The 26,007-nt window shown below is 38.1% G+C and overlaps 1 protein-coding gene and 1 long non-coding RNA gene across 4 annotated transcripts; one reads left to right on the top strand and one right to left on the bottom strand.

Annotated features, from left to right (window-relative positions):
- Positions 1 to 1,047: 1,047 nt before the first annotated feature.
- On the bottom strand, positions 1,048 to 25,382 carry CCDC122 (coiled-coil domain containing 122). 3 transcript variants are annotated; one of them, XM_036456375.2, is made up of 6 exons: positions 25,126 to 25,374; positions 11,509 to 11,598; positions 10,886 to 11,001; positions 5,239 to 5,637; positions 4,120 to 4,236; positions 1,048 to 1,601 (listed from the first exon to the last, which is right to left on the bottom strand). In XM_036456375.2, exons 2-6 carry the CDS (start codon positions 11,552 to 11,554, stop codon positions 1,452 to 1,454), a joined length of 828 nt encoding a protein of 275 aa, XP_036312268.1. In that variant the 5' UTR covers positions 11,555 to 11,598; positions 25,126 to 25,374; the 3' UTR covers positions 1,048 to 1,451. The 3 variants fall into 3 exon arrangements, with proteins under 3 accessions (XP_036312268.1, XP_045444627.1, XP_036312269.1); XM_045588671.1 differs by lacking the exon at positions 4,120 to 4,236 and having other exon boundaries at positions 25,126 to 25,382; XM_036456376.1 differs by lacking the exons at positions 10,886 to 11,001; positions 25,126 to 25,374.
- Positions 12,681 to 24,241, top strand: LOC123653255. The gene is made up of 3 exons (XR_006742946.1): positions 12,681 to 12,691; positions 15,449 to 15,456; positions 24,111 to 24,241. It is a non-coding gene; the product is annotated as an uncharacterized LOC123653255 (long non-coding RNA).
- Positions 25,383 to 26,007: the final 625 nt, after the last annotated feature.

Here is a 26,007-nt window from a genome sequence, read left to right as displayed (position 1 = left end):
TGTCCCACATATCAGCCCTGATTGCTGGCCAGATATAGGGACCTTACCCATGCATGAATTTCATGCACCAGGCCTCTAGTAATCAATAATCTTGAGAATATTCTGTATGGTTCCAGGATACTGAAAATATAGAGAGGGGAACACTTTGTAAAGTATATGATTATTTAATCACTATGCTATACACTTGAAACTAATACAAAATAACACAGAATATAAATTGTAACTGAAAAATAAAATTTCTTAAAACAATAAAAACCATGTACTTAATAATTAATATTTTATTTTTGTTCCTAAAATTTTTACTCAAGAAAGTCATGAGAGCCGAAACCGGTTTGGCTCAGTAGGTGGAGTGTTGGCCTGTGGACTGAAAAGTCCCGGGTTCGATTCCGGTCAAGGGCATATATCTTGGTTGTGGGCACATCCCTGGTAGGGAGTGAGCAGTAGGCAGCTGATCGATGTTTCTCTCTCATCAATGTTTCTAGCTCTCTAACCCTCTCTCTTCCTCTCTGTAAAAATTTAATTAAATATATATATATATATATATATATATATATATATATATATATATATATATATAAAGTCATGAGAAAGAGCACTTTCATCTTACAAGGAACAAATTAAATTTTGATTTTGGCCATGAACATAATATTTGCCTTTCAATAAAACTAAAAACGGAACATTTATCTATAATGATTAACAGTTTTGAAGAGCTTATAATTTTATCTTACACAATGTTATTTTAGTCATAGAATAGTAATAAAAAAATTTATAGACAGAAGCATGAACAAAATATTTATGCTTAGCAGCACTCTAAAAATATGTTATCTAATAACAAAGAAAAATGATTGCCAGCTTCTGAATGAAACAGAAAACTAAGAAACATACCTGAGGCACTGAACGTATAATATTATTGTAAATGTTAATATTTATGGACTGCTGTGAAGGCAGTAGTAAAAAAAAACACATGAGTTTTAATAAAGTTTAAAACAGACAACCATTTAAATATCTTAACAATTTAAATCATTGTAAATTCAAGAGTTTCTTTTCTTCTAAATATTTACTTCAAATAATAGTGAAGACAGCAATTTATAAACAGGCATTCATGAGTACAATACATCTTATACATGAAAAATGTTCATGGAGTCATCTACTATTCTTCTGTAAGCCTTCCTATTGTCTTTCTACTGCTATCAATTGTAGGGATGGAAGGACTAATTAAATAAAGATAAATATATCTGCCATTAAGACACCTCTGACAGTGTAAGCTCATTGGTAAGATATATAAATGTAGAATCACTGTGTTGCACACCTGAAACAAATATAATATTGTATGTCAACTATACTTCAGTAAAAAATAATTAGTTGGAAACAAGAACTTGAATGATTTCTCAACATTCTTGCCTATAATTTTTGTGGCAATACTCTGTGTTCTACATTGTCCTATGGCCATGTTAATCTTTCATTGCAATGCATTTTCTTAGTTCAGCGGCAGTTTTTTCTAGTTGTTGAATGTTCCACTGCCATTGGTTTCTATTTGACTGAAGCTTGTTCAGCTGACAATGCAAACGCTTAAGAATTGCACCATATCTCTTATTTTGTACCTATGAAAAAAAAGAAAACACAACAGGGCTTTACTTGACACTTAGTATATGTTAGTCTGCTGAGAGCCTTTTACATATAATTAAATTCTCATTACACCTTATGATGTGCATATTATGATACCCATGTTTGTATAAGGAAGCAAAAGATAAAGAGATTAAGTAATTTGACCAAGGTTTCAGATAAGCAAGTGATAATGTTTGAGATTTAAATCCAAGTAAAACATCTGGGATGAAGTGTTTTCTACTTGTTATGCAGTTACCAGTTAAGAGTAATTTTTTTTCTGTATCTAGTTCTTCACTGAAACAGATTAATTGACCTAAAAGTTTTATATAATGTCCAATTCCTTGCCAGTAAGTAGATTATTGTGTATGCTGAGCCAGACAATGCGACACTGGAAGGCAATGAAGCACAGTGAAAAGTATGAGTTTTGGTGTCCTGGCACAAGAATGCAAAAATGTCATAATTCCTGAGATCAGTGTTGGCTCTACAAATAATATTTTTAAAACAGTTTTATTGACATACCATATAATCCACCCTTTAAACTGTACCATTTAATGGATTTTAGTATATTTACAGGGTTGTGCAACTGTCACTACAATCAATTTTAGAACATTTCCATTAGCCCAAATTGAAATCTGGTACCCATTAATAGTGACTCCCCATTTCTCCATCCTACCTTTAGCATTAGGCAACTACTAGTCTACTTTCTCTTTATATAGATTTGTCTATTCTGGACATTTTATAAAGTGGAATCATACACTATGTGGTCTTTTGTGACTAGCTTCTTTCACTTAGCATAATATTTTTAAGGCTATCCATATTTTAGCAGTATCAGTACTCTATTCCCTTTTATTGCCAAATAATATTGTACAATATACTACATCTTACTTATCCATTTTGTCAGTTAAATATTTTTATTATAGTATAAATATACAGACTTTTTTATCTTCACCCAAGGATTTTATTATTATTATTGATTTTAGTAAGAAGGAAGGGGAGAGAGAAACAATGATGTGAGAGAGAAACATTGATCCGTTTCCTCTGTAGGCGCCCAACCTGGGGATTGAACCTTGAGAGCTTGTTTGGAGGTTCTAGAAGGGGAGCGCAGCTACTCGTATACCCTTGACCAAAGACCGGTCCTCTCCTCTTGGGGGAAAGTCGTTCTCTTCGACTGAGCAAGCAGCTTCGGGAGGGACGCACATGGATTGGTGAGGGAGGAGGGGGACACCTGCCTAGCCAGCCAGATCAGCCGAATCAACCCTGGCGATCAATGGGGTGACAGATGTCACAGCCAGATTGCCCTCACATCCCCAACCTGGGGATTGAATTCACAACTGAGGTATGTGCCTTACCAGGAATCAAACCATTAACTTCTTGGTTTATGGGATGTTGCTCTAATCAACTGAACCACCAGGCCATGGCAACTCAGATGCTTATTAATTGTATCAAATTAGTCACAAACAAGTTAAAGACATGTATCTTTAATACCTTTACAGTGAAAATTATTTACTTGATCTTAACAACATATTCTTCTTCATTTTCATTTCCATTCATATAAACAATTATGACTACAGAAGTCTACCAGTGGTATCCCAAACTTGGTCTCACTTTTAATTTTTTATATCAGTTTTTTAAAATTAGACTTAATAGCAAATATGAAGTCAAGGGGTTTATAGTACCGACTTCCAATGTGTTTTGTTTTTACTCTGCTTTGTGAAGTCTCTGATATATATCTAGAAAAGGTCATCTTTTCTGACTCAATAGCCTGTTTTCTAGCCTTTAATTGGGTGCAGGTTCTTAGTGGAATTAGAATTGTAATAATTTTAGGACAGATTGAAATAGGAGTGAATGCTTGCTTTGTCTAAATTGATTCATATTTGAATACCTTTGAATGAGGGAGTTATCTCTAATTATCTATTAACTAGAGTACCAGCTCATGAAATTCTTGCATGTGTAGAGTCCTTAGGCCTGGCCTGCGATCAGATCCAATCTTCCCCAGCTACTGGCAGCCAGCCCTGCCCCCTGCTGCCAGTTGCCTTCTGTGTATGGGGTGACCAGTGGGGCGATCAAACTCCACTAGCTCCCACCTGCCTTGGCCTGGTGTTGCACATGTCTGCCACCACCCACCCCAGATCCCCATTCTCCAGTGGGCAGAGCCTGCTGGCTTGGGGGAGGGACTAGGAGTTTGGCTAGCAGTGAATAGGGCCTGTGGGTTGAGGGCAGCTTCTGTGTTGAGCATCTGCCCCCTGTGGTCAGTGCATGTCATAGTGAGTGGTTAAGTAGCCTTAGCATATCATTAGCATATTATGCTTTGATTAGTTGAATGGACCACCAGACACTTAGCATATTAGGCTTTTATTATATAGGATGTGTTGGACTTTTCTAATGCTTTATGTAGAGTTCTTTATTGTTCTTGAGCTATTTGAGGATTGAGAATAAACTATGGAAAGTATGAAAATAATGTATGTTTAAGAAAGGATTCCATAAAACTTTAAAATCCAGGTGATTAAGACTTACCTCTATTTCTTTTCTTAATTTTTCATGTGTCTTATTTTCTTCCTCAAGAAAACAAGTTTTTTCAATGATAGATTCTTTTGTAGTTGTGATTTTATCCTTTAGCTTTGTAATGTCTTCCTGTATGTTTATAAAATTTAATATATACAGGTTAAACAGTGAATGATCAAATATAAAGCCTAGATTTTCAGTGTTTCTATAATTTAATAAAACTAGCTGTAATATTTCTTTTTGAGAAATAGAATTAGAATATTACTTCTAAAGGTACAAGTAATAAAAAACTACAATACAAACAAATAAACAAAACTTATATTTAAGCATTTACAACTAAAACCCAAATGAAGTAATATGTAAAGGATAGTGGTAATTATAGTGAAAATTGTCCAGTAACAATGTAAAGGATACTTGTAAGTCTCTAGCAAGACATAATAAATATTTTAAGTTTGTCTCTCCCACTGTCTTCAAAGAATAGTAAAAGAAATAGAAAAATGTATAAGCTGCCATTATTAATTCATATTATTTGCAAAACAGCATTAAGCATACTAAATTGCCTTGGATTGGTCTGGATCCATTAGCTTAGAAGCTAGGGCTTCAACATTTTTGTTAGTAACACTTTCTGAAACAAATGTACTAATTGTTCACTGTGACTTTGTTTGACTGTGCATTTGTATTAATCCACATGGAGTTTGGGGATGTTATCTTTATGCATTTGCACACGTGGCATAATTGTTACATAACTCATGTGCTTATCCAAGTATTTTAAAGTTGTGAAAATAGTTTTTGAACTTCATTAGAGTAGCCATGAGTACTTGATTAAGTTAATGATAAATTTATCATTTAATAAGTGCACATGAAAAAAGAGAATAGCTCAGCCTGGGTGGTTCAGTTGGTTGAACATCATCCTGTGCACAGAAAAGTTGCTGGTTCAATTCCCACTCAGGTCACATACCTCAATTGCAAGTTCATCTCTCTCTCTCTCCCTCTCTCTCTCTCTCTCTCTCTCTCTCTCTCTCTCTCTCTCTCTCTCTCTCTCTCTCCACTCTCTAAGTATGACCTCAGGTGAGGATTTAAAAAGAAGGAAAAAAAAGACTAGAAAAAGTTTTAATAAGTGATATTTCAAACCTGTATTTGTTTCATCCGGTTTCCTTCTGGATTCTGGAGATCTTGCCTAAGTTCCTCTTTCATTATCTTCAGTTTTTTAACAAGATCTTGTTTTTCATGTAGTTCAATCATAAATGACCATTTGCTTTCTTCCTCCTCCAAGGTATCTTTATGCAGTTTAATTTTTGCATAGTATTCATTATATTTTATCATGTGTTCCTCAAAATCTTCTTGGGCTGCTTCTATATCAAATTTAAGCTTTACATTTTCTGTATGTAAGGATTTGATTTGTGTTTCTAGGTTTTCACACTGAAGTTTGCTATTCTCTATGGCAACATCTTGCTGATAAATTAGCCTTTCTGTTTCTTTAGTTTCTGCAGAAACAGTTGCTATTTGTTTTTCTAACTCATGAAGTTCATTCTGTAAAATATTTCAACATTATTGTTATTAATTCATGATACTCAACATGAGAGAAAAGTCATTTTTCTATCCATAATGCATGTAGGAAATCACAACATAAAAACATTTATCAGATATAGAAAAATTGATGTATAATGGAAGGAAACATTCAATAACATAAAAAAATTATCATCTCAGTGGAAGCCCAATTACTGTATATACATATTTCTTATTTTAATGTTCATATAATTCTAAATATTAAAATTTCATTTATCTTAACATTTTATATGTAAACGATATTTTACAATCATTTTAATAATATATTACATCAGAAGTACACACTAAAGAAAGAAAACATGATAAAAATGGCAACACATTGGGTTAAAAAAATCAAAATACCTAGGTTCTAGTTCCCTTACTGTTATTTAATAATTGGTATGATCATACATGGAAAACTTAATTAACCTATACAAAACTCATCATTTGTCAAATGTGTATAAAGATATCTACCTTACCTCTCTCAGCATTTGGCAATTTTAACATTATTGGCTATGTTCTCTATGCTGTACTTTATATTCCATGACTATATATGACTGCCAATCATGTACTTCTCATTCCCTTCACATTTTCCCCCAGTCCCCTACTGTAGGTCCCCTTTGGCAACCATCAGTTGGTTCTCTGCATCTGTGGGTGTTTCCTGTTTTCACATCACCACTTTTCCCTGGTTTTCCCAGATACTGCTGAGCTTTCCTTCTCAGTCACAATGGTTCCTTCTAAAGCAGGTCTTCCTTAGGGTGCCGTCATGAGAATTTTCTTCTTTCGTTCTACATATAATTCCTTGGGTAATCTTATCCATACTTATATGTTGAGCTGTGTCTACATTGATAATTCACAGAACTTAAGTGGCTGTTAAGACCTACATCCAGTGGCTACTTGCCATCTCAAATGCAACATGTCAAAAATCAAACTAATCTTCCCCTCTATCCCATCCTGTCATTCCTTATATCAATTATGTAGTGTCAGAATGGTAAAACCTCAGTGACTTGTAAAACAAGTATTTATTGCTCACATGACTGTGAGCAGTTGAAGTTGGCTAGATGTGGACCTTGGCTGGATTTGCTCAAATGTCTGAGGGTTGGCCGGCTGATACATGACTTAGTTTGGCTAGCTGGGGTGTCCTACCTTTGCATAACATATATATTATCTTTCATTCGGCCATGCCAATCATGTCCTTTTCATGATGATAGTAGAAGCAGAAGAATAGAAGCCCAATTATGGAAGAGTTTTTTCAAGCTTCTCTTCAAATAACATCAGGTCACACCCCAGCTGGTCACATGATGAAACTCATCATCAAGGAGCAGATGTATGTGCACCACTGTGGCAGACCATTATAATAACACGTGGCAAAGGGTCTTATATACACAAAGATGAAGAATTGGTACCAAAAGGAAAATTACCACACCCTTATTTTCACAGATTAACTAATGGCACTACTTTGGGAGCCACCTTATGTCTTTCCTTCTCTTTATTATCTAACTGTAACCAAAACAACTCTGCAAGCCATCCTCCTTTTCATGATTTTATTCTTTGAACACATAATTTTGAGAGGGAGTCACTATACAAAACAGGCAGACTTAATCTATCCTTTTCCTGTCAGAGACAGAGAGGGAAGTACAGTGAAAAATGCAACATGCTGATGAATCTCTATCTTTATTTCCAGTTGACATTTCAATTCCTATATCTAATAGACATATCAACTATACATGTTCAGAAAAGAATTCCATTTATACACTCAACATGTTCCCCTTAATCTTCTTGGTTGCAATAAGCTGCACCACTTTCCACCTGAATACTCAAAATCCCTTTTCCCTTTTCCCAAGACCTATTTTCCAGCAAATCTTGCTGGTTTGGTCTCCAAAATAAAATCCCAGATTAACTTCTGATCAATTTTTTTTTAGCACAGCCTAGCTTCTACTGGTCTTCCTGTTTCCATTATTCCCCCTGTACCTCAACCAGGCTCCATATATTAGGCAGAAGAATCTTTTAAAAAACATACATCATATCACGTTACTTATCTGCTCAAGATCCTCTAATGGTTTGCCACTGCATCTATATAATAAAAACCCAGTGGTTGTAACACTGTGACAACCAAAGACCAGTCACCAGGAGGTGCATGGAGCACCTCTTGGTCCCATGGCCCACAGGCTCTGATCGCAGCACGGCAGGCAGCAGGTGGGTGGGCCATGCAGCAAAGAGGGCATGGGGAATGGGTACCAGGCGGGCGGGGGCAGGGAGCTGTTATAAGGGAAAGAGCCAAATGATTTGAAACAACCAAAAAGTTCAGATACTCAACACTGGGGAGCGAGGCATGGGGACCAGCCAGGCACAAATGATCTTGTGAGGCCCACAGCGGCAACAGCAGAGTCTGGGGTCTCACCCCCTTCCTCCCCCACACACATACACACCCCGAGGTTCCAGCAGTGTCAGTGGAATGTCGTGAAGCACCATCAGCATCCTCAGAGCATGTGAGGCATCACAGGGTGGCGGACATGGCCCTGATGTAGGTTTAGGGGACCGTACATGTGCATGATTTAATCATGTGCTGGGCCTCTAGTTAATAATAAAAATAAAATTGCCAATGTGCCTTACAAAGTCATGTATGCTATAGTCTCTACATATAGTTCCATTTTTCTCATATTTTCTCTCATCCCTCTTTCTGTTTATTAAATACTAGAGGCCCGGTGCATGAAATTCGTGCATGGGCAGAGGGAGGGTGTCCCTCAGCCCAGCCTGCACCCTCTCCAATCTGCACCCTCAAGGGATGTCCGTAGGATCGGGCCTAAACGGGCAGTAGGACATTCCTCTCACAATCCAGGACTGCTGGCTCCCAATTGCTCACCTGCCTGCCTTCTTGATTGCCCCTAACTGCTTCTGCCTGCCAGCCTGATCAATCCCTAACCACTCTCCTGCCAGCATGAGAACAATGCCTAACTGTTCCCCTGCTGGCCCAATAGTCCCCAACTGCCTTCCTCTGACAGCCCAGTCACTCGCAAATGCTCTCCCCTCCATATTCCCTCTTTATTAGATAGGGTGTTTTTTTTTTCTTTAACATATTGTACAGTGTACATGCCATGGTCTTGACAAACAAGTAAAAATGTAAACCCAAACTAAAAGTGTCATAAAATAAATTTAAACAGGAATTTCATGAGATCTTAAAAAGGTGATATCATGGGGTTGTTTCTTCCTTTTTTCCTTCTCTTTCTTTTTCTTGATGTTTCATCTTTTGTCCTTTCTTTTTTCCTTTTATTCCTCTTCTGTCCTCTCTCTTTTCCGTTGGTAGAATCTCAGTACTTGAATCTGTCTTGCTTCCAGAAGACAAAGAGGGAAACACAGACATCTGAAGAAAAAGATTATCTATGTTGAGATTGGTGGTATTTCTGGTTTTGTTCTTTTCCCGGTTTGATTGTCATTTCTTCCAGCCCCAGCATCTTCAGGACTTGTGTGTGGGCACTTCTTATTCATGTCTACAGAACCTCCCTGCCTTGGTGAGAACTGTAGGAGAAAAGGCCTTCCTGGGTGGGCTCAAGCCCTGCCCGAGGTACTGATGAACCAGGGTGGGGAGCACCCACCAACGTCCTTGCAGAGCCAACTTCTGGACCCTAGAGTACTCTCCAGTAATGTAACTGCAATGTCCCCATTTGCCTTCAGAAATTAGTTGTAAGTTACTTTTGATGTAAGACCCTACCTCAGACATTTCCTTTGCGGTTTCTAGAGATTTTAAATAAAACCCATTTACTTCCCTAACCTGGTCAGCAGTTTCTACCCAATGGGAGAGGTTTGCTGGGCAGCATCACCCAGATAACACCGCCCATCTCCAATCACTGGCATCAAGGGAAGTTCCAAGACTATAGTATGTGGGGGGGATCACTCCATGGGGGTGCAGCCTGACACCCCAGGCTGCCTCTGGGAGGGAATAGCTTTGGGGGGAGCACCTGCCTCCCAGGCCTACACCCCTCAGCTGCATATGGGAGCTGATCGCTGGGGGTTGGGGGGGGGGGTGAGGGGGGGGGGCGAGTGTATAGGCAGCCCAGGTGTCTCCCAGGCCCACAGCCCAGGCAGGGACAGGCAGCAGATGGCACCGGTCATGCTCAGGCGCCTTTCAGGCCCACGGCCCAGGCTGGGGCAGACAGTGGATCACGCTGGCCATGCTCGGGTGCCTAGAATGCCCTTGGCCCAGGCAGCTGCGAGGGCAGCAGATCTCTGGCGTGGGCATCAGATCGCACCGGTCATGCGTGGATGCCTCCCAGGCCCATGGTGCGGGCGGTTGGATATCCCTTAAGGGGTCCCAGATTGGAGAGGGTGCAGGCTGGGCTGAGGGACACCCCCCTCCACGTGCATGAATTTCATGCACCGGGCCTCTAGTGATAGTATAATTATCATCATATCTCTGTTGATGCATTAATATCTGAAGCCAACATAAAAATTAAAACTATACTGTCCACTGGGGCCCCAGCAAGGTTATCTTACATAATATTTATAAGAACTAATTAAATCATCATGAATACCTTATAGGCAGGTCCTATTATTATATCCATTTTTAAAAGGAGAAAACAGAAGCACAGATAAATTAAATCACAGAGCTGGAAATAGCAAATCTTATCTTTCAAACTAGGCAGTTCATCTCTTAAAACTTTACAGAGCACATAGTAAAGGTACTGTTTCCATTTTGCTCTTTTAGTTATATTAATTGAATATAGCCATCTAATTATGCTATGTGCAAAAACCAAACATACCTTTGGGATTCCCTGTACTAGAATTATAAATATAATATAAAACATAAGAAACACAGAAATGTTCCTTATCTACTTAAAATGTTCACTGACAACTAGAAACTCACAAGTCATAACTTTCAAAACACTAGCTTAAAACTTAAACTTCCTTAAATTAAGCATTTTAGGAATAAATATATAATAGAAGTGAATTTTAAATAATTCTATTTGAGACATTGGGTTTAATATGCTCATACTACAGTTGCAATCACACTGTTGAATATTTGTATATTGGGTGTATAAAATGTCCCACAAAACTGGAATACTCAAATAAATTTCACTTAGGGATAACAGAATAATTAAGAAAGAGGTAAATATAAAAAGTATGTGTTTAAAATTGACTACCAAAATTAAGTATCCTCAATAACTTACCTGTTACTAATTTAATATAGTTTTGAAGAAAATAAAGACTCATTTAGAAGACAGTATGAAACAGTTACCTGTAAATGAAACAGAACTTTTTTGTTTTTTTCTATTTCTGATGTTTGTGATTGCTGTTGCTTTGCAACTTGCTCTACAGCATCGGTTAATGAAGATGTGTCTTGGTTAGCCAGAGCTAGACAAAGGAATAATGTATATCATAAAAATTTAAATGCAAACCAGTCATGTTTCCTTACTCAAAGTCATTACAAATGTGATTTTTTTTTCATAACAAAATTTAGGGTTTACAGTTTTCCCTTTCTGACTATAAACAAAACCAAAATCAAAGGCCATAATAAGAGACAATTTAAAATAGCCTACTGCAATGTTGTACCTGTTTCTTTATAGAACAGTATAAATATTTTGATTGTCCCAACATTTTTTATTCAGACCATCGGCATACATACTATAATTGCACTGCCACCATAGCAACAATATAGCAATTATAGTTGATGAATTTTCATTATAGGCCTGCATTTTCAGGTTATTATACCTTTTCTAAACACTAAATAGGTTTCTTCCTGGAGAAATTTAACAGCTTCCCAGTATCCTAATTTTTTATAAAATTTAACACAATTATCCTATTATGTGCTTTCTTGTTGCTGCTTATCTTTTAATTATTTATTTATGATTGCTTCATTACCATCTTCAGGAACTCCTTGACTCTTCCTTTCTTGGTTGACTGACATTCTTCTGTGACTTTTTCCCCTTTTTGGGATCACTTTCTTTATTCCTACAAAATAATCAACATTGATAATCTTTCTTTTCTTTTTTCCCCCCTGTATATCCTGGTAATCCTGAAAATAAATTAATTGCAAATACCTCATAGGAATGGCAATAACATTTCAACATTAGTTCCAATAATTAAATTACAATGGTTAAGTGAGAGATTTTTGGAAGAAAGTAGAACAGTATTTGAATCTTGGTTTTCCTGATTTTAAGCTGTTATGATCTTGAGCAAGTTTCTTAACGTTTTTGGTCATTGGGGTCTTCATCTGTAAAACCTCACAGGCTGTTGTAATAATTAAAGTAATATCTATAAAACATGCTCAACATAGTAACTGTGCTGAATAGTTAATTACTATGGATTAGTAGCTGGTATTTCCAGTACTGTGATGAAATGGATTCTAAAACTATAGCCAAAGTCAGGAAGAAACAGTGCCAAGTTGGATTAGCAATGTCTGCCATAGGTATAGGATGTGGAACTTTTGCAATCCTGTCCAGTGCTATTCTGGCCAGAGTAAGCCCTATGAAACTTCAAAATCATATTTTAATTTCTTCTATATCTAGGATTAACTAATAAGATGAAGGGATAGATATTTTACTCCTTGGAAAGAGTTCCTACTTCTACCAACACAGCAAATGAAAGCTGAGTTGGCAATTAGGTGAATCCCGTTTCTCCTCCAAATCATTGTGTCATCTCACTGGCAGCATTATTCCCATTAACCTCACTCCATAGAAGCCTAAGGCCCCCAGATCATTCCTTCTTATGAAGACTTGTCCTTATTAGTCTTATAAAGTCCCCTAATTTGATATGTTACCAATCCTCAATCTGTTTATGTAAATCCATTGTGATTCCTGGAACTCCCAGTCCATCTTCAGCAAAATTGGCTCCATATTCAACCTCTTCAGTGAAACTTTTCCTTCGTCTTTTTTTCAGTAGAACTGAAATCCTCAAAGGTACTGCTTTCTCATCCTGAAGCCACTAAGTCTGGAGGTGAGGCACCTTTTCCTGTTTGCCATTACTACTGCCAAACAATTATCCTTGACTCTCCCAAAGACTACCTAGTTTCTTTGAAGTTCTATACCCTTCCTTGCTGTTATCAGTTGACTTCCAGATCTCTACTCCTCATTCCTAGATTATAGCATCCAATTTACTATGCCTCTATTACCACGCCTCTTATATTTCTTTGGGATTTCAACATCCAAACAATGGTACTTCTAATAATTTGACATCTTAGTTCTTTGATATATACTCTCCTCCATCCTTCCCAATCATCCACAGATTATAAATGCGCCTCATTCATAATATCAGATTTAAATTCTTATCTTTCATTTTCAGCTCATTCCTCTTAGTATTTTGACTATAAGAGCTATTCAACAATAGTGACTCTTCCATATTTTCACACTCCCTCAGCCCATCATCTATTCACTTCACCCTTACCTGGCATAGATTCTTTAACATTCTCTTACAGCTATTTCCCTGGAAAATATCAACCAGTTGCTTTGCTTATGCTCTATTTAGCTGATATGCCTTTATAAAAATATCTATTTTGTGGTCCCATTTTAAATTCAAAACTATTTGTGCCAAGTAGGCCATTGATATTAGGCCATTAGGATTCACCAAGTTTCATGAATATTTATTTCACTTCTCTGTCTTCAAACCTCCAATCTTTTCCCTTCTTCTTTTAGTTGGTGATCTAGCTACTTATTTAATTGAGAAAGTAGAATAATCAGAGAGCATGGTAATACCTCATTTACTAGTCTTCCTGCCTCTATACCTATATCTAGTCTATTTTTTTATTGCAATGAATAAAGGGTCCTTGCTCCTGTCTTAGGCCAGTCCTCCACTTTTGTACTCCTTTCTCTTCTACTCAAGGACATTACTACTTCAATTATTCTATCAACAGAATTTTCTTAACTTATTCAAAGATATTATTCCTAACTACCCATCATAAAATCAACAACAATAGCACCTTTGCTTTACCCTGTAACCCCCTTCAGTTATTTCTTTGTTCTTTATAGCTAAGATGCTTGCTGCCCACTTCTTTCCTATCATTCTTCTTAACCCACTATAATTAATCATTCGCCAACTTTACCTTAAGAGTTCTATGTTGTACACCTGAAATTAATATAATATTGTATGTCAACTATAATTAAAAATAAATGTAAAAAGGATAGGCAAAGTTATGCTGCAATAGCAACCTAGAAATTTCACTGGCTTAAAATAATGGTTTATTTCTTATGATGCTATATGTCAATACTAGGTTGGCAGGGAGGTTCTTCCCATCTAAGGAAACTCAGGCTGATGGAGGCTCCATCTTGACATGAGCTTCCACAATCACCATGGTAGAGGAAAAGAAACATGGTAAATCATGCTCTCAAAGTCTTCTAATAATGGCCCACATAATCTCTACTTACATTCCATTGGCCAAAGCCAGTTTGTGGTCAGACCCAAGTTTATAAGGAAATTATTTCCACTACATACCCAACGAGGAATGGAATCAGAATGCCAATGCACAGCCCTAATAACGATAACCCTGATTCTGCTTTTTTATTTTTTTATTTTTATGAAGAGCCATATGCCTATCTCTGCTAGCCACACTCAAGATACCAGCATGCACATACTTGAGGCATGACAGCCAAAACAAGTTCACTTGGAAGAGATTGCAGATATATTTAAGACAGAACTTCCTTATCCTATGTGTCCTGTTATCAACAGGGCCTTCACAATATCTCTTCTGGGTTCTTGAACAGACTAATATTAATAACAAACCTTATTTGCAAGAAAATAGCAGTTAAATGTAAGCAAAGTGTGTTGGACTTCCCCCTGTTGGTACATATAACTCTGAAAAGGGCAGGGACCTTACTTAATAGGTGGCAGGGGGGAAAAATGAATATGCCCAAAATATATACCTTTAACCAGTGTGCTAGACCATTAAAAATAGATTCTTTTATTCTTCTAAGCAGTATACTAGTAACTCCACTAATACACAAAAAGTGAAACTTACAGTTTTTATTCTTTCAATGAGAATCATTTGAAGGCCTGCTTGAAAAAACCTAACCATCTATATAAATATAAAAGCCTAAGCAACCATTAGGACAGAACGACTGGAACAACAGGTTGCTATGACATCCACTGACCACCAGAGGGCAGAAACTCAATGCAGAAGTTGCCCCCTGTTGGTCAGTGAGCTCCCACAACCAACCTCCTGTGGTCCCTCCCCCCAGCTAAAACTCTGGGTCCAGGAAGCCTGTAGGAGGAGACCCTGAAGTTGATGAGACAGAGTAGCAGCTCAGAGGGAGCAGAAGGAGCAAGGCAGCAGCTTAACTGCAAAGACTTAAAGTAAGCACCATCTTACCTTTGCCACTGCACCATGCTAATCGCCCTTCTGCCCCCATCAAATATTTCTAGCTCAGCCCTGCACCTTTCCAGGCTCCCAATCTCTGAATGGCTCTTGCTACTATGGCGTGTGCCATCACTGGCTGAAGTCAGCTACCTATCATGCTTGGGGTGGAATCTTGAGAAAAATGTGCAGCTGAGATAAAAGAGAGGACTGTCAGTAACTCTGCCCTAGGGAGAGTGAGGTAGCCTGAGTTCGGGCAGCAATGTAGAGCTATTTCCACCTCAGAGCATAGCTAGTGTTGAGGCCACTTTGGGGGGCTCTATTTGTGGTCTTTGCTTGCCACTACCTCAGCACATCTACACAACTAGATCAGGGCCTACTGGTCAACCTTCTGTGGTCTCTCCCACCTGTCTTTGCATGAATTTGTGCACTGGGCCTCTAGTAGTACCATAAACTCTCAAGTAGTGCCCTAATTGGTTTGGCTCAGTGAATAGAGCATCGGCCTGCAGACTGAAGAGTCCCAGGTTCAATTCTGGACAAGGGTATGTACTTTGGTTGTAGACACATCCCCAGTAGGGTATGTAGAAGGCAGCTGATTGATGTTTCTCACTCATTGATATTTCTAAATTTCTATCCCTCTCCCTTCCTCTTTGTAAAAAAAAATCAATAAAACACTATATATATATATATATATATATATATATATATATACCTCTCAAGTAGCAATAAAATGAAAGTTTATGGAGAAAAATAAAAAATATCTAAGCTCACTTTTATTTTAGATGGTCAGCTACTGTATAGCTTGCTGTCTATAACCCATCTCTGAATAATGTTGCATAATATTCCAAGTAAACCAATATATTCAAGGAATCATGAAGGTGTGGTAATTTAGAAAGCCCTGAATATATGTCACTCTCATCTGAAAGTATTTTCTTTACATTTTTAATTTTATGTTCCAATTTAAATAATAGTTTTTTTTTTATTATTCTCACTAATCCATGAGATATTGTCTAAAGTCACATAGATGTGATGAGAAATTTGAATTGATAAGTAAATTAAGTTACTGTGTAATCTATGTCAGCCAAACTCACAAGCTGGCTTCCCATTCCCACATCCAATAAAAATTCACTCAATGTCCATCAAAGAGTGAACTGCCTATCTTTGCATCTCCTTTTTATTTTTTAGGGATTAAAAAAAAATCTAATGTTGAAAGTATTACATATGTCCCCCTATTTCTCTGATTGACCCATTTTAAAAAATATATATTTTATTGATTTTTTTACAGAGAGGAAGAGAGAGAGATAGAGTTAGAAACATCAATGAGAGAATCATCGATCAGCTGCCTGGGGATATGCCCGCAATCAAGGTACATGCCCTTGACCGGAATCGAACCCGGGACCCTTCAGTCCACAGACCACTGCTCTACCACTGAGCCAAACCGGTTTCAGCTAATTGACCCATTTTAGAGCATCCCAACTCCCATCTCAGGTCTCTACTTCCCTATCGATTGTGTAAATAGGTTATACATATAAGCATACAAGTTATTTGGTAGGTCATTTCCCAAACCCTACCCCCTCTACCTTCTCTCTGAGATTCCACAGTCTATTCTATCATATGAATGAGATCATGTGATATTTGTCTTCCTCTGACTGGCTTATTTCACTTAGCATAATACTCTCCAGGTCCCTCCATGCTGTCTCAAAGAGTAAGATATCTTTCTTTTTTCACTGCTTCATAGTATCCCATGGTATAAATGTACCACAGCTTTTAAATCCACTTTTCTACTAATTGGCACTTAGGCTATTTCCAAATCTTAGCTATTGTCAACCGTGCTGCTATGAACAGAGGGGTGCATGTATCCTTTCTGATTGGTGTTTCTATTTTCTTGGGATATATTCCTAGAAGTGGGATCTCTGGGTCAAATGGCAGTTACATTTTTAATTTTTTGAGGAAACTCTATACTGTTTTCCATAATGGCTACACCAGTTTGCACTCCCACCAGCAGCAATTCCCTTTTCCCCACATCTGCGCCAACACTTGACGTTTGTTGATTTGTTGAAGATAGCCAGTCTGACAGGTGTGAGGTGACACCTCATCATAGTTTTAATTTGCATCTCTGATAATCAGTAACTTTCAGCATTTTTTCATGTCTCTTGGCCAACTATATGTCCCCTTTGGAGACATGTCTATTTAGGTCCTTTGCCAATTTTTAAATTGGATTGTCTTCCTTTTGCAAAGTTGTATGAGTTTCTTATATATTTTATATATTAACCCTTTATCTGATGTATCATTGCCAAATGTTCTCCCATACAGTGGACTCCCTTTTAATTTTATTGATGGTTTATTTTGCTGTACAAAAGTATTTTATTTTGATGTAGTTCATTTGATTATTTTTTCCTTAGTTTCCTTTGCCCTGGAGATACATCCACAAACATATCGCTATGAGAGATGTCTGAGATTTGGCTGCCTATGGTTTCTTCTAGGATTTTTATGGTTTCATAACTCGCATTTAAGTATTTTATCCAAGTTTATTCTTATGTACGGTATAAATTGGTGGTCTAGTTTCATTTTTTTTTTTTTTTGCATGTATCTGTCCAATTTTCCCAGCATCATTTATTGAGGAGACTGTCTCAACTCCATTGCACGTTCTTGTCTCCACTATCAAATACTGAGAATAATGGTTTGGGTCAAGTTCTGGGATATCTATTCTGTTCCATTGATTTATATGTCTGTTCTTGTGCTAATATCAGGTTGTTTTGATTACAGTGGCTTTGCAGTATAACTTAATATCTGTTATTGTGATTTCTCCAACTTTGGTCTTCTTTATCAAGATTGCTGTGGCTATTTGGGATCTTTTTTCAGTTCTATATAAATTTCTGGAGAATTTGTTCTATGTTGTTGGTATTTTAATAGGCATTTCATGAAGCTATAGATTGCCTTGGGTAGTGTGAACATTTTAATGATGCTAATTCTACCAATCCATGAACAGTGTACATTCTTCCACATGTTTATATCTTCCTCTATTTCTTTTTTCAACATCCTGCAGTTTTCCAAGTATAAATCTATTATCTCCTTGGTTAAGTTTATTCCTAAATATCTTGACTTTTTTGTTGCTATAATAAATACGATTGTTTTTCTTTTTGAGAATTCATTATTGGTGTATGAATAAGCCATTGGTTTGTGTGTGTTAATTTTATATCCTGCTACATTGCCAAATTCATTTATTAAATCTAATAGTTTCTTGGTGGAGTCTTTAGGGATTTCTCTGTATGATGTCATGTCACCTGCAAATAATGAGGTTTTTACTTATCCTTTCTAATTTGGGTGCCTTTTATTTCTTCTTGTTGTCTGATCACTGTAGTTAGGACTTCCAGTAGTATGTTAAATAAGAGTGGTGAAATTGGGACATTCCTATCTTATTCTTGTTCTTAAAGGAAATGGTTTTGTTTTTGCCCATTGAGTGTGATGTAGGCTGTAGGTTTGTCATACATGGTCTTTATTATGTTGAGGTATGATCCCTCTATTCCCATTTTGCTTAGAGTTTTTATCAAAAATGGGTGTTAGATTTTGTTGAATGTTTTTCTGCATCTATTGATATGATCATGTGACTTTTGTCTATCAACTTGTTTATGTATCATATTTATTGATTTGTGAATATTGTTCCAGCCTTGTACCTCTAAAAGAAATTCCATTAGTTGATGTGTATGAGCTTAGTATATTGCTTGACCTGATTTGCTAATATTTTGTTCAGGGTTTTAGCATCTATGTTCATCAGGTATATTGGCATTTAATTCTTTCTTTGTAGTGTCTTTATCTGATATTGGAATTAGGATAATATTGGCCTCATAAAAAAGAGCTTGAAGGTAGTCCTCCCTCTTGGATTTTTTGGAAGAGTTTGATAAGGATAGATGTTAAGCATTTCTTTGAATGTCTGGTAAAACTTCCCTGTGAAGCTATTCACACCAGGGCTTTTGTTTATTAGGACTCTTTTTATTATTATTATTATTACTGCCTCGATTTCCTCAGTTGCTATTGGCCTATTTAGCTTTTCTGATTCTTCCTGATTGTTTTGGAAGATTGTGTTTTTCTAGGAATTTGTCCATTTCATCCCCATTGTCCAGCTTGTTGGTATATATTTACTCAGTATTTTCTCACATTCCTTTGTATTTCTGTTATGTCAGTTGTTCCTTCACAGCTTTTGTTTCTGATTTTAATTATTTGGGTCCTCTCACTTTGTTTTTTGATGAGTCTGACTAAAGGCTAATCAATCTTGTTTATCTTTTCCAAGAACCAGCTTTTGGTCATTTGTATTACTATTATTGTGTCATATTTGTCTGCTCTAATCTTTATTTCCTTCCTTCTATTTACTCTAGGCTTCTCTTGTTGTTCTCTTTTTAATCCTTTAAGTTGTAGGTTAAATATTTTATTATTAATACTTTTTATTTGAAGTAGACTTGTTGTGCTCTGAACTTCCTTCTCAGGACTGCTTTTGCTGTGTCCCAGAGATTTTGGGTTGTTGTGCATTCATTTTCATTTGTTTCCAGGAATTTTTTTTTCTTTCTTGATCTCATTGGTAACCTATTCGTTGTTTAATGATATGCTATTGATATTTAGCTCCATGTGTTAGAATGGTTTTACTGTAGTTGATTTTTAAAAATATATATTTTATTGATTTTTTAACAGAGAGGAAGGGAGAGAGATAAAGAGCCAGAAACGTTGATAACAGAGAAACATAGACCAGCTGCCTCCTGCACATCCCCCACCAGGGATGTGCCCGCAACCGGAATTGAACCCGGGACCTTTCAGTCTGCAAACCGACGCTCTACCATAAGCCAAACCAGTTTCAGCTGTAGTTGATTTCTGATTTCATTCTATTATGATCTGAGAAGGTGCTTGATATGATTTCAATCTTCCTGAATTCGTAGAGACTTGTTTTGTGTCCTAAGATGTGGTCTACCTTTGAGAAAGATCCAGTGACCCATGTATACTTGAGAACAATGTACTAGGTATACCAGTTAATAATGCAAATTTTTTTCAATAGATGAGTTACACATATGTTGATATATGTGATTTGATATGTATGCTATTTTGTTGTATTGACAGCAAGTTTCAAAACTTCATGTCAAATTTGCTGAAGGTATTAACATCATAGATATTTTTATGCTTAAAAATGTCAAATTTCATGCCCCCCCCCCCAAAAAAAAAGCATTGTGGGAAGTTTTAATTAAATATTTTAAAGAAAAGTGCTGCTGAATACTTCGGGAAGCTTATGGTGAACATGCTCCATCTCAAGATACTTGTGAATGCTAGTTTAAAAGCTTTAAAGGTGATGATTTCTATGTGAAAGACAAAGAACGTCAAGGTCAACCGAAAAAGTTTGAAGACCAACAGTTACAAGCATAGTTCAATGAAAATAGGTGTCAAACTCAAAAACAACCTTCAGAAAGATTAAATGTTGCTCAGCAAACAATTTCTGATTGTTTACAAGCAATGGGAAAGATTTTAAAGGAAGGAAAATGGTTGCCTTATCAACTGATGAAAGACAAATGGATAACTGAAAAGTCATCAGTAAAATGTTGGTTCAATGGCATGAACAAGTTTTTTTTTACATACAATTGTGACTGGCGATGAAAAGTCGATTTTGAGAATCCCAAATGCACAAAATCATGGGTTGATCCAGGTCAACCATCAACATAAACTTCAAGACTGAATGGCTTTGGAAAGAAGACAATGTTCTGCATTTGGTGGGATCAGAAAGGTGTGGTGTATTATGAGCTTCTAAAACCAGGTAAAACAGTTAATACTGATTGCTATCTACAACAGATAATCAATTTGAACCACACTTTGATTATGAAATGACAAGAATGTGCAGAATACATTCTGGTAAAGTAATTTTGCTTCAGGATAATGCCCTATCACACACTTCAAAACCAATTAAAGACACGTTAAAAGATCTTGCCTGGGAAGTATTAACCCACCCACTGTATTCACCAGGCCTTGCTCCTTCAGATTACCACTTGTTCTGATCAATGGCACATGAACTTTCTGAGCAGCACTTCAAACATATGAGGAAGTGGAAAATTGGGTCTCTGAATGGTTTGCCTCAAAACAAGAAAAGTTTTATTGGGACGGTATCCACAAATTACCTGAAAAATGGGAGAAATGTGTAGCTAGCGATGGACATTACTTTGAATAAAGCACTTTTGATGTTTTTCTTGAAATTATCGTGTTTTCTTTGATTACAAAATCCACCATGATTAACCAGTACACCTAGTAAATGGCTGACGAGAGACTGGATATGCAGTGACCAGGCTATATATAAAAATAGAACTGTGACTCACAATCTGAAGCAACGAACCCAGGAAACCATGACCCACCCATCTATTATCTAAAATAACCAGCACAAAAAGCCATTTTTAAATCTGCAAATCAGATTTATAGGAAATTAAGACCATAATCTCTAATAATAACAATTGAGAAAATGAAACAACCCCTGTAACAGTTGGCTCCAAATGGCCAGTGCTTGATTAATAACTGATAGTTTCCCTAATTTTTGTCCCCACTTCCACCTTGAGATCAACCAGACAAAAACAAATATGCATCCTTAACCAATGATATAGGGCCTCCTGCTTCTAGTTAGTTCAACCATGCCGACAACCTCCAATCAGGGCATACTTAAAGATTTTCCTTCTTCCACTATACTGGTAAAGCTTTCCCTTCCCAGTTCTCTGCCTGCCTTTGAGTCTCTGCCAAAATGTAAGTGATGGTGGCTGGCTCCTTTGCTCCAGCAAGCTGTGAATTAATAAACTTTGTTCTTATATGGTGGGTTTTTATTTCCACATTCATCTCCTTATTCAAGAAAAATAGAGGGGGATTTGATACTCAGACACACAGGAAAGTAGACCATGTAAGGATGAAGATATAGAGCCCTAAGTCATGGAGCCACCAGAAACTTTGAAGGCAGCACAGTCCTCACAACACCTTGATTTGAGACTTCTGCTTCCATAACTATGAGAGAATACATTTTTGTCATTTAAAGCCATCTAATCTGTGGTAATTTATTATGACAATCTTAGAAAACTAACAGAGCTTGTAACAAAAAAAATTTCATGTTATATGTCTTTTTCTGGAAGTACTCATAGACCTTAATGTAAATGGCTTAAAAACAACTGTTCAGATTTTTTTTTAATTCCACTTGTTCTCATGAGAAGATTTACATGGTAATATAAAAATGTCTGGGGATTTCCCCAATAGTTCCCCCTTAACACCCAGGAACTATCTCTGCCATCAAAATGTTCTAAGTCTCTGTAGAAGGAGACACATAGTCAAATAATTAAAATGTAGGAAGTAAGGGAGATACTGTCTAAGTCTAATAACAATCTCTAACCAATTAACTCATTCTATTTATTTTATAAATCATAAGTTGCTAATTCCCATATTATGCTTAATGCTACATGTTTAAGAAGGTCCTTTGTAGAGAGCCTGCCCAGTTCTGCTCCTAACCAATTGATTTGTACACTCGGAGAGGTTACTTGTGTTTGTTCCCAAATCTGTTTATGCCAGTTGTACTTGTTGCTGTGCTTTCACAATTTAATGTTATATAAACCAATGAAATAGAGTGGAAGTAAAGTTTGCTGTTAGTTTAAAATCTATGTTTAATATTTTGGCAGCACCCGATAAAGGTGAGTTTTTTGAATGTTAGATACAATGAAAGATTATAAAGAAGAGATCTTACTCAGCTTCACAAGTATCATGCAGGTATTTTCCTCCTAAAGGAAGAAAATCTTGGGATAGCTTAACTGATGATTTAGACATAGCTTATGTAAGAGATACAATGCAAAACTCTATTTATTCATCAGGCCATGTATAAAGAAAAGATTCTGGCTTTCTCAAACGAGTGACAAATGAAACAGTTGTTTTAGGATAAAACAAAATGTTTAAGGTATTTATGTTATACTTTTTCATGGCTCTCTGGTTTGACTGACTTTCCTTTTAAACAGATTTATTTAGATATAATTTATATACAGCAAGTTTATCCTTACAAATATAGTGTACAATTCAGTGGTTAATTTTTTTCCTCCAATTTATTGCTTGGCTATAGGTCCAGGCTGCATCTAGGAGAGAGCTTCTTCTGTGTGAACAAAACGCTAACAAAGCAATTAATTCCACTTGGTGAGGAAATGGGAATTCAAGGAAGGGTATGTATGAATTTGAAGGGTGTAGAAGAAGTAACAAATAAGTGAAGGGAACCAATGGGGGGAAGAGGAGGCACCTGTAATGCTTTCAACAATAAAGATAGATTTTTTCAAAAGAGACAGAAGAGTATTCTAAATGAAGAAATAGTATATGTAAAGGATGAAATCATGTGGCCCTCCCAAGGGAACAGCCTTGAGTTTGAGTGGCTTGGGAATGGGGAAGTTGTTTTTTTCAAACCTAATTATGCATTTGAATCATTTGTAGAGATAAACAAAAGAAAGCAAAACATGCCTAGACTTGACGACCAGAGAATGTTTCAAATGTATATCTGGAATGGAGCCCCTGTATTTATTTATTTATTCATTTATTCATTCATTTATTTATTTATTTACTGATTGATTATTAATCCTCACTAGAGGATATTTTTCCTATTGATTTTTGGAGTGGAAGGGAAACAGAAACACTGATGTGAGCGAGGAACATATATTGGTTGCCTCCTGCCTGCGCCCTGACCAGGGCCAGGGATTGGGCTGGCGGCCAACCGAGCTAGACCCGAATCAAACCCAAAGCCCTTCAGTCCATGGGCCAATGATCCAACCACTGAGCCAAACCAGCTAGGGCTGCGTTTATTTTTTCAAAGTTCTACTTGTCATCCTGATGTGCAGCCAGGGTTGAGATCATGGCAGTTGGTAACTGGAGATGAGGTAAGAGATTGTTAGGAGATGAGCAGTAGGACCGGATGAAAGAAAACAGTAAGTCAATAAAACAGAATGACAAATCTCTCTTCCCTGACAGCTGCTCTACATTGAAATATATATTTTTTAAATTTTTTACTGTCACTATTGTTACATGGAAGACAATTAATTCCCACCCTTTTCTATAAAAACAGGGATAAATGTGTTAAACTGGTTTTGTAACTAAAAGATCGCCTATTCTGGGTTAGTGATCCCATTCTCTAATCACATAGAAGCACTGGCCCCAGATATCCAAGATCCTTTCTCTTTCAGGTAAAGCTTCTTTGGCCCTTATTATCTGAGCGACTATAAAATTAAAGGAATCCCTTCCTTCCATCATGTCCAGTTCCACTAAAAATAACCTTTCTCCTACTCTTTAAAAAAAAAAAAATAAAAAAAATATATATATATATATATATAGTTGATTTTTTACAGAGAGGAAGGGAGAGAGATAGTTAGAAACATCGATCAGCCGCCTCCTGCACAGGCAGCTGATCTATGTCAGTGTTTTTCAACCTTTTTTGGGCAAAGGCACACTTGTTTCACGAAAAAAATCACGAGGCACACCACCATTAGAAAATGTTAAAAAATTTAACTCTGTGCCTATATTGACTATATATAAAGTAATTCTCTTGAATAGGAATCAAATAAACACAAAGAAAGTATTTTATAATTATTATGAAATATTAAGTAAACAAAATAGTGAAAAATTATAAAATTCTTGTCTGCACCTACGGCTCACCGGAACAGCGGTTGAAAAACGCTGATCTATGTTTCTAACACAACCAAGGTACTTGCCCTTGACCGGAATCCAACCTGGGACCTTTCAGCCCGCAGGCAGATGCTCTATCCACTAAGCCAAACCGGTTTAGGCATCTTTCTCCTACTCTTTACCATGGCATCCATCTTCCACATAATATGTTTTTAAAAAACTTTAAATAAATGAATGCTATACTCCTTGGGGGCTGATAGAGTATGCTAACTTGCACTGTTACCACAATTTTAATGGTTAGTAGCTTCTAATTTTCTACTAGTGGCACATATTTTTATTTATTTAATCCTCACCTAAGGATATGTTTTCATTGATTTTTAGAGGAAGGGAGAGGGAGACAGAGAGACATCCATGGGAGACAGAATGTCTGTTTTCCCCCTTGCCCCCCGCCACACACACCCCTGACCAGGAATCCCACCCGGGACCTTCAGGCGCGGAGCTGCTGCTCCCACCCGGGCGGCCGGCGGCGGGTTTAAGGGCGAGCGGAGCACCTGTCAGCGCCGGGAGGAGCGGGCAGTGCTGGTCCCGACAAGAACGGCGATGCACGGTTCCATCCACTAAGTCGTTTCTGAAACTAAAAACAGAAAACAAAAACCTCCCTTAGGAGGTCCATGACTTAAACCCCGGACCAAACAAACTGCCAGGTGCTACGGCCCTGTCTTCCCGACCCCACAGCGGGGCAGCCAGCCGTCCGCGCTGCGAGGAAGGCGGCCGGGCCGCGCGGAGTCGGCGCCTGGGGACCCGGGACTCCCGCCCGCGCCCCTCTCGCCCCGGCTCCCCGCCCGCCGCCCTCCCCTCCCGCCCACCGCCCGCCCGGCTCCGGCGCGAAGGCCCTTTGGGCATTCTGGTTCCTGTTCTTCCCTCCAGGGGCCTTGGGGAGCGGACTCCACGGGCCGCCTTCACCAGAACTGCTGACTCCGCCGCCCGCCGCCTCCCCACTCGCCCCGGCCTCCCAGCCGCTCGCCTCCCCGGCGGTCCGTCCGCAGACGCGGGGCCCAGGCAGGCGGGCCCGGCGGTCCGTCCGCAGACAGTGGGGTCGGCAGGGCCCGCGCTGAGGTGGGTGAGGCGGCGCGGAGCCCGACTGAGACTTCAGGGGACTCGCCCGCGGCTTCCGGGTGCCGTGGGCTGGGCTCGGGATGGGGGCGGGTTTTGGGATGGGGTGAGTTGGGGTGAGTTGGGGTGAGTTGGGGTGGGGTGGGGTGGGGGGGGACGAGCCTCACCGCAGGCCGCGGGCTTTGCGAGCCCAGGTGTAGTGCGGGAGGCGGGGGGCGGGGCCTGCGGAGGGCGTGGTCCGCCTGGAAGTTCCCGCGGGCCGGGGCGCCGGGAGGGGCGGGGCCCCAGGAGGGCGTGGTCCGCCTGGAAGCCCCCGAGGG

Source organism: Pipistrellus kuhlii, unplaced genomic scaffold (assembly GCF_014108245.1).
Source record: "Pipistrellus kuhlii isolate mPipKuh1 unplaced genomic scaffold, mPipKuh1.p scaffold_m20_p_3, whole genome shotgun sequence".
Lineage (NCBI taxonomy): Eukaryota > Metazoa > Chordata > Mammalia > Chiroptera > Vespertilionidae > Pipistrellus > Pipistrellus kuhlii.
This window is presented reverse-complemented; position numbering and strand designations above follow the sequence as displayed.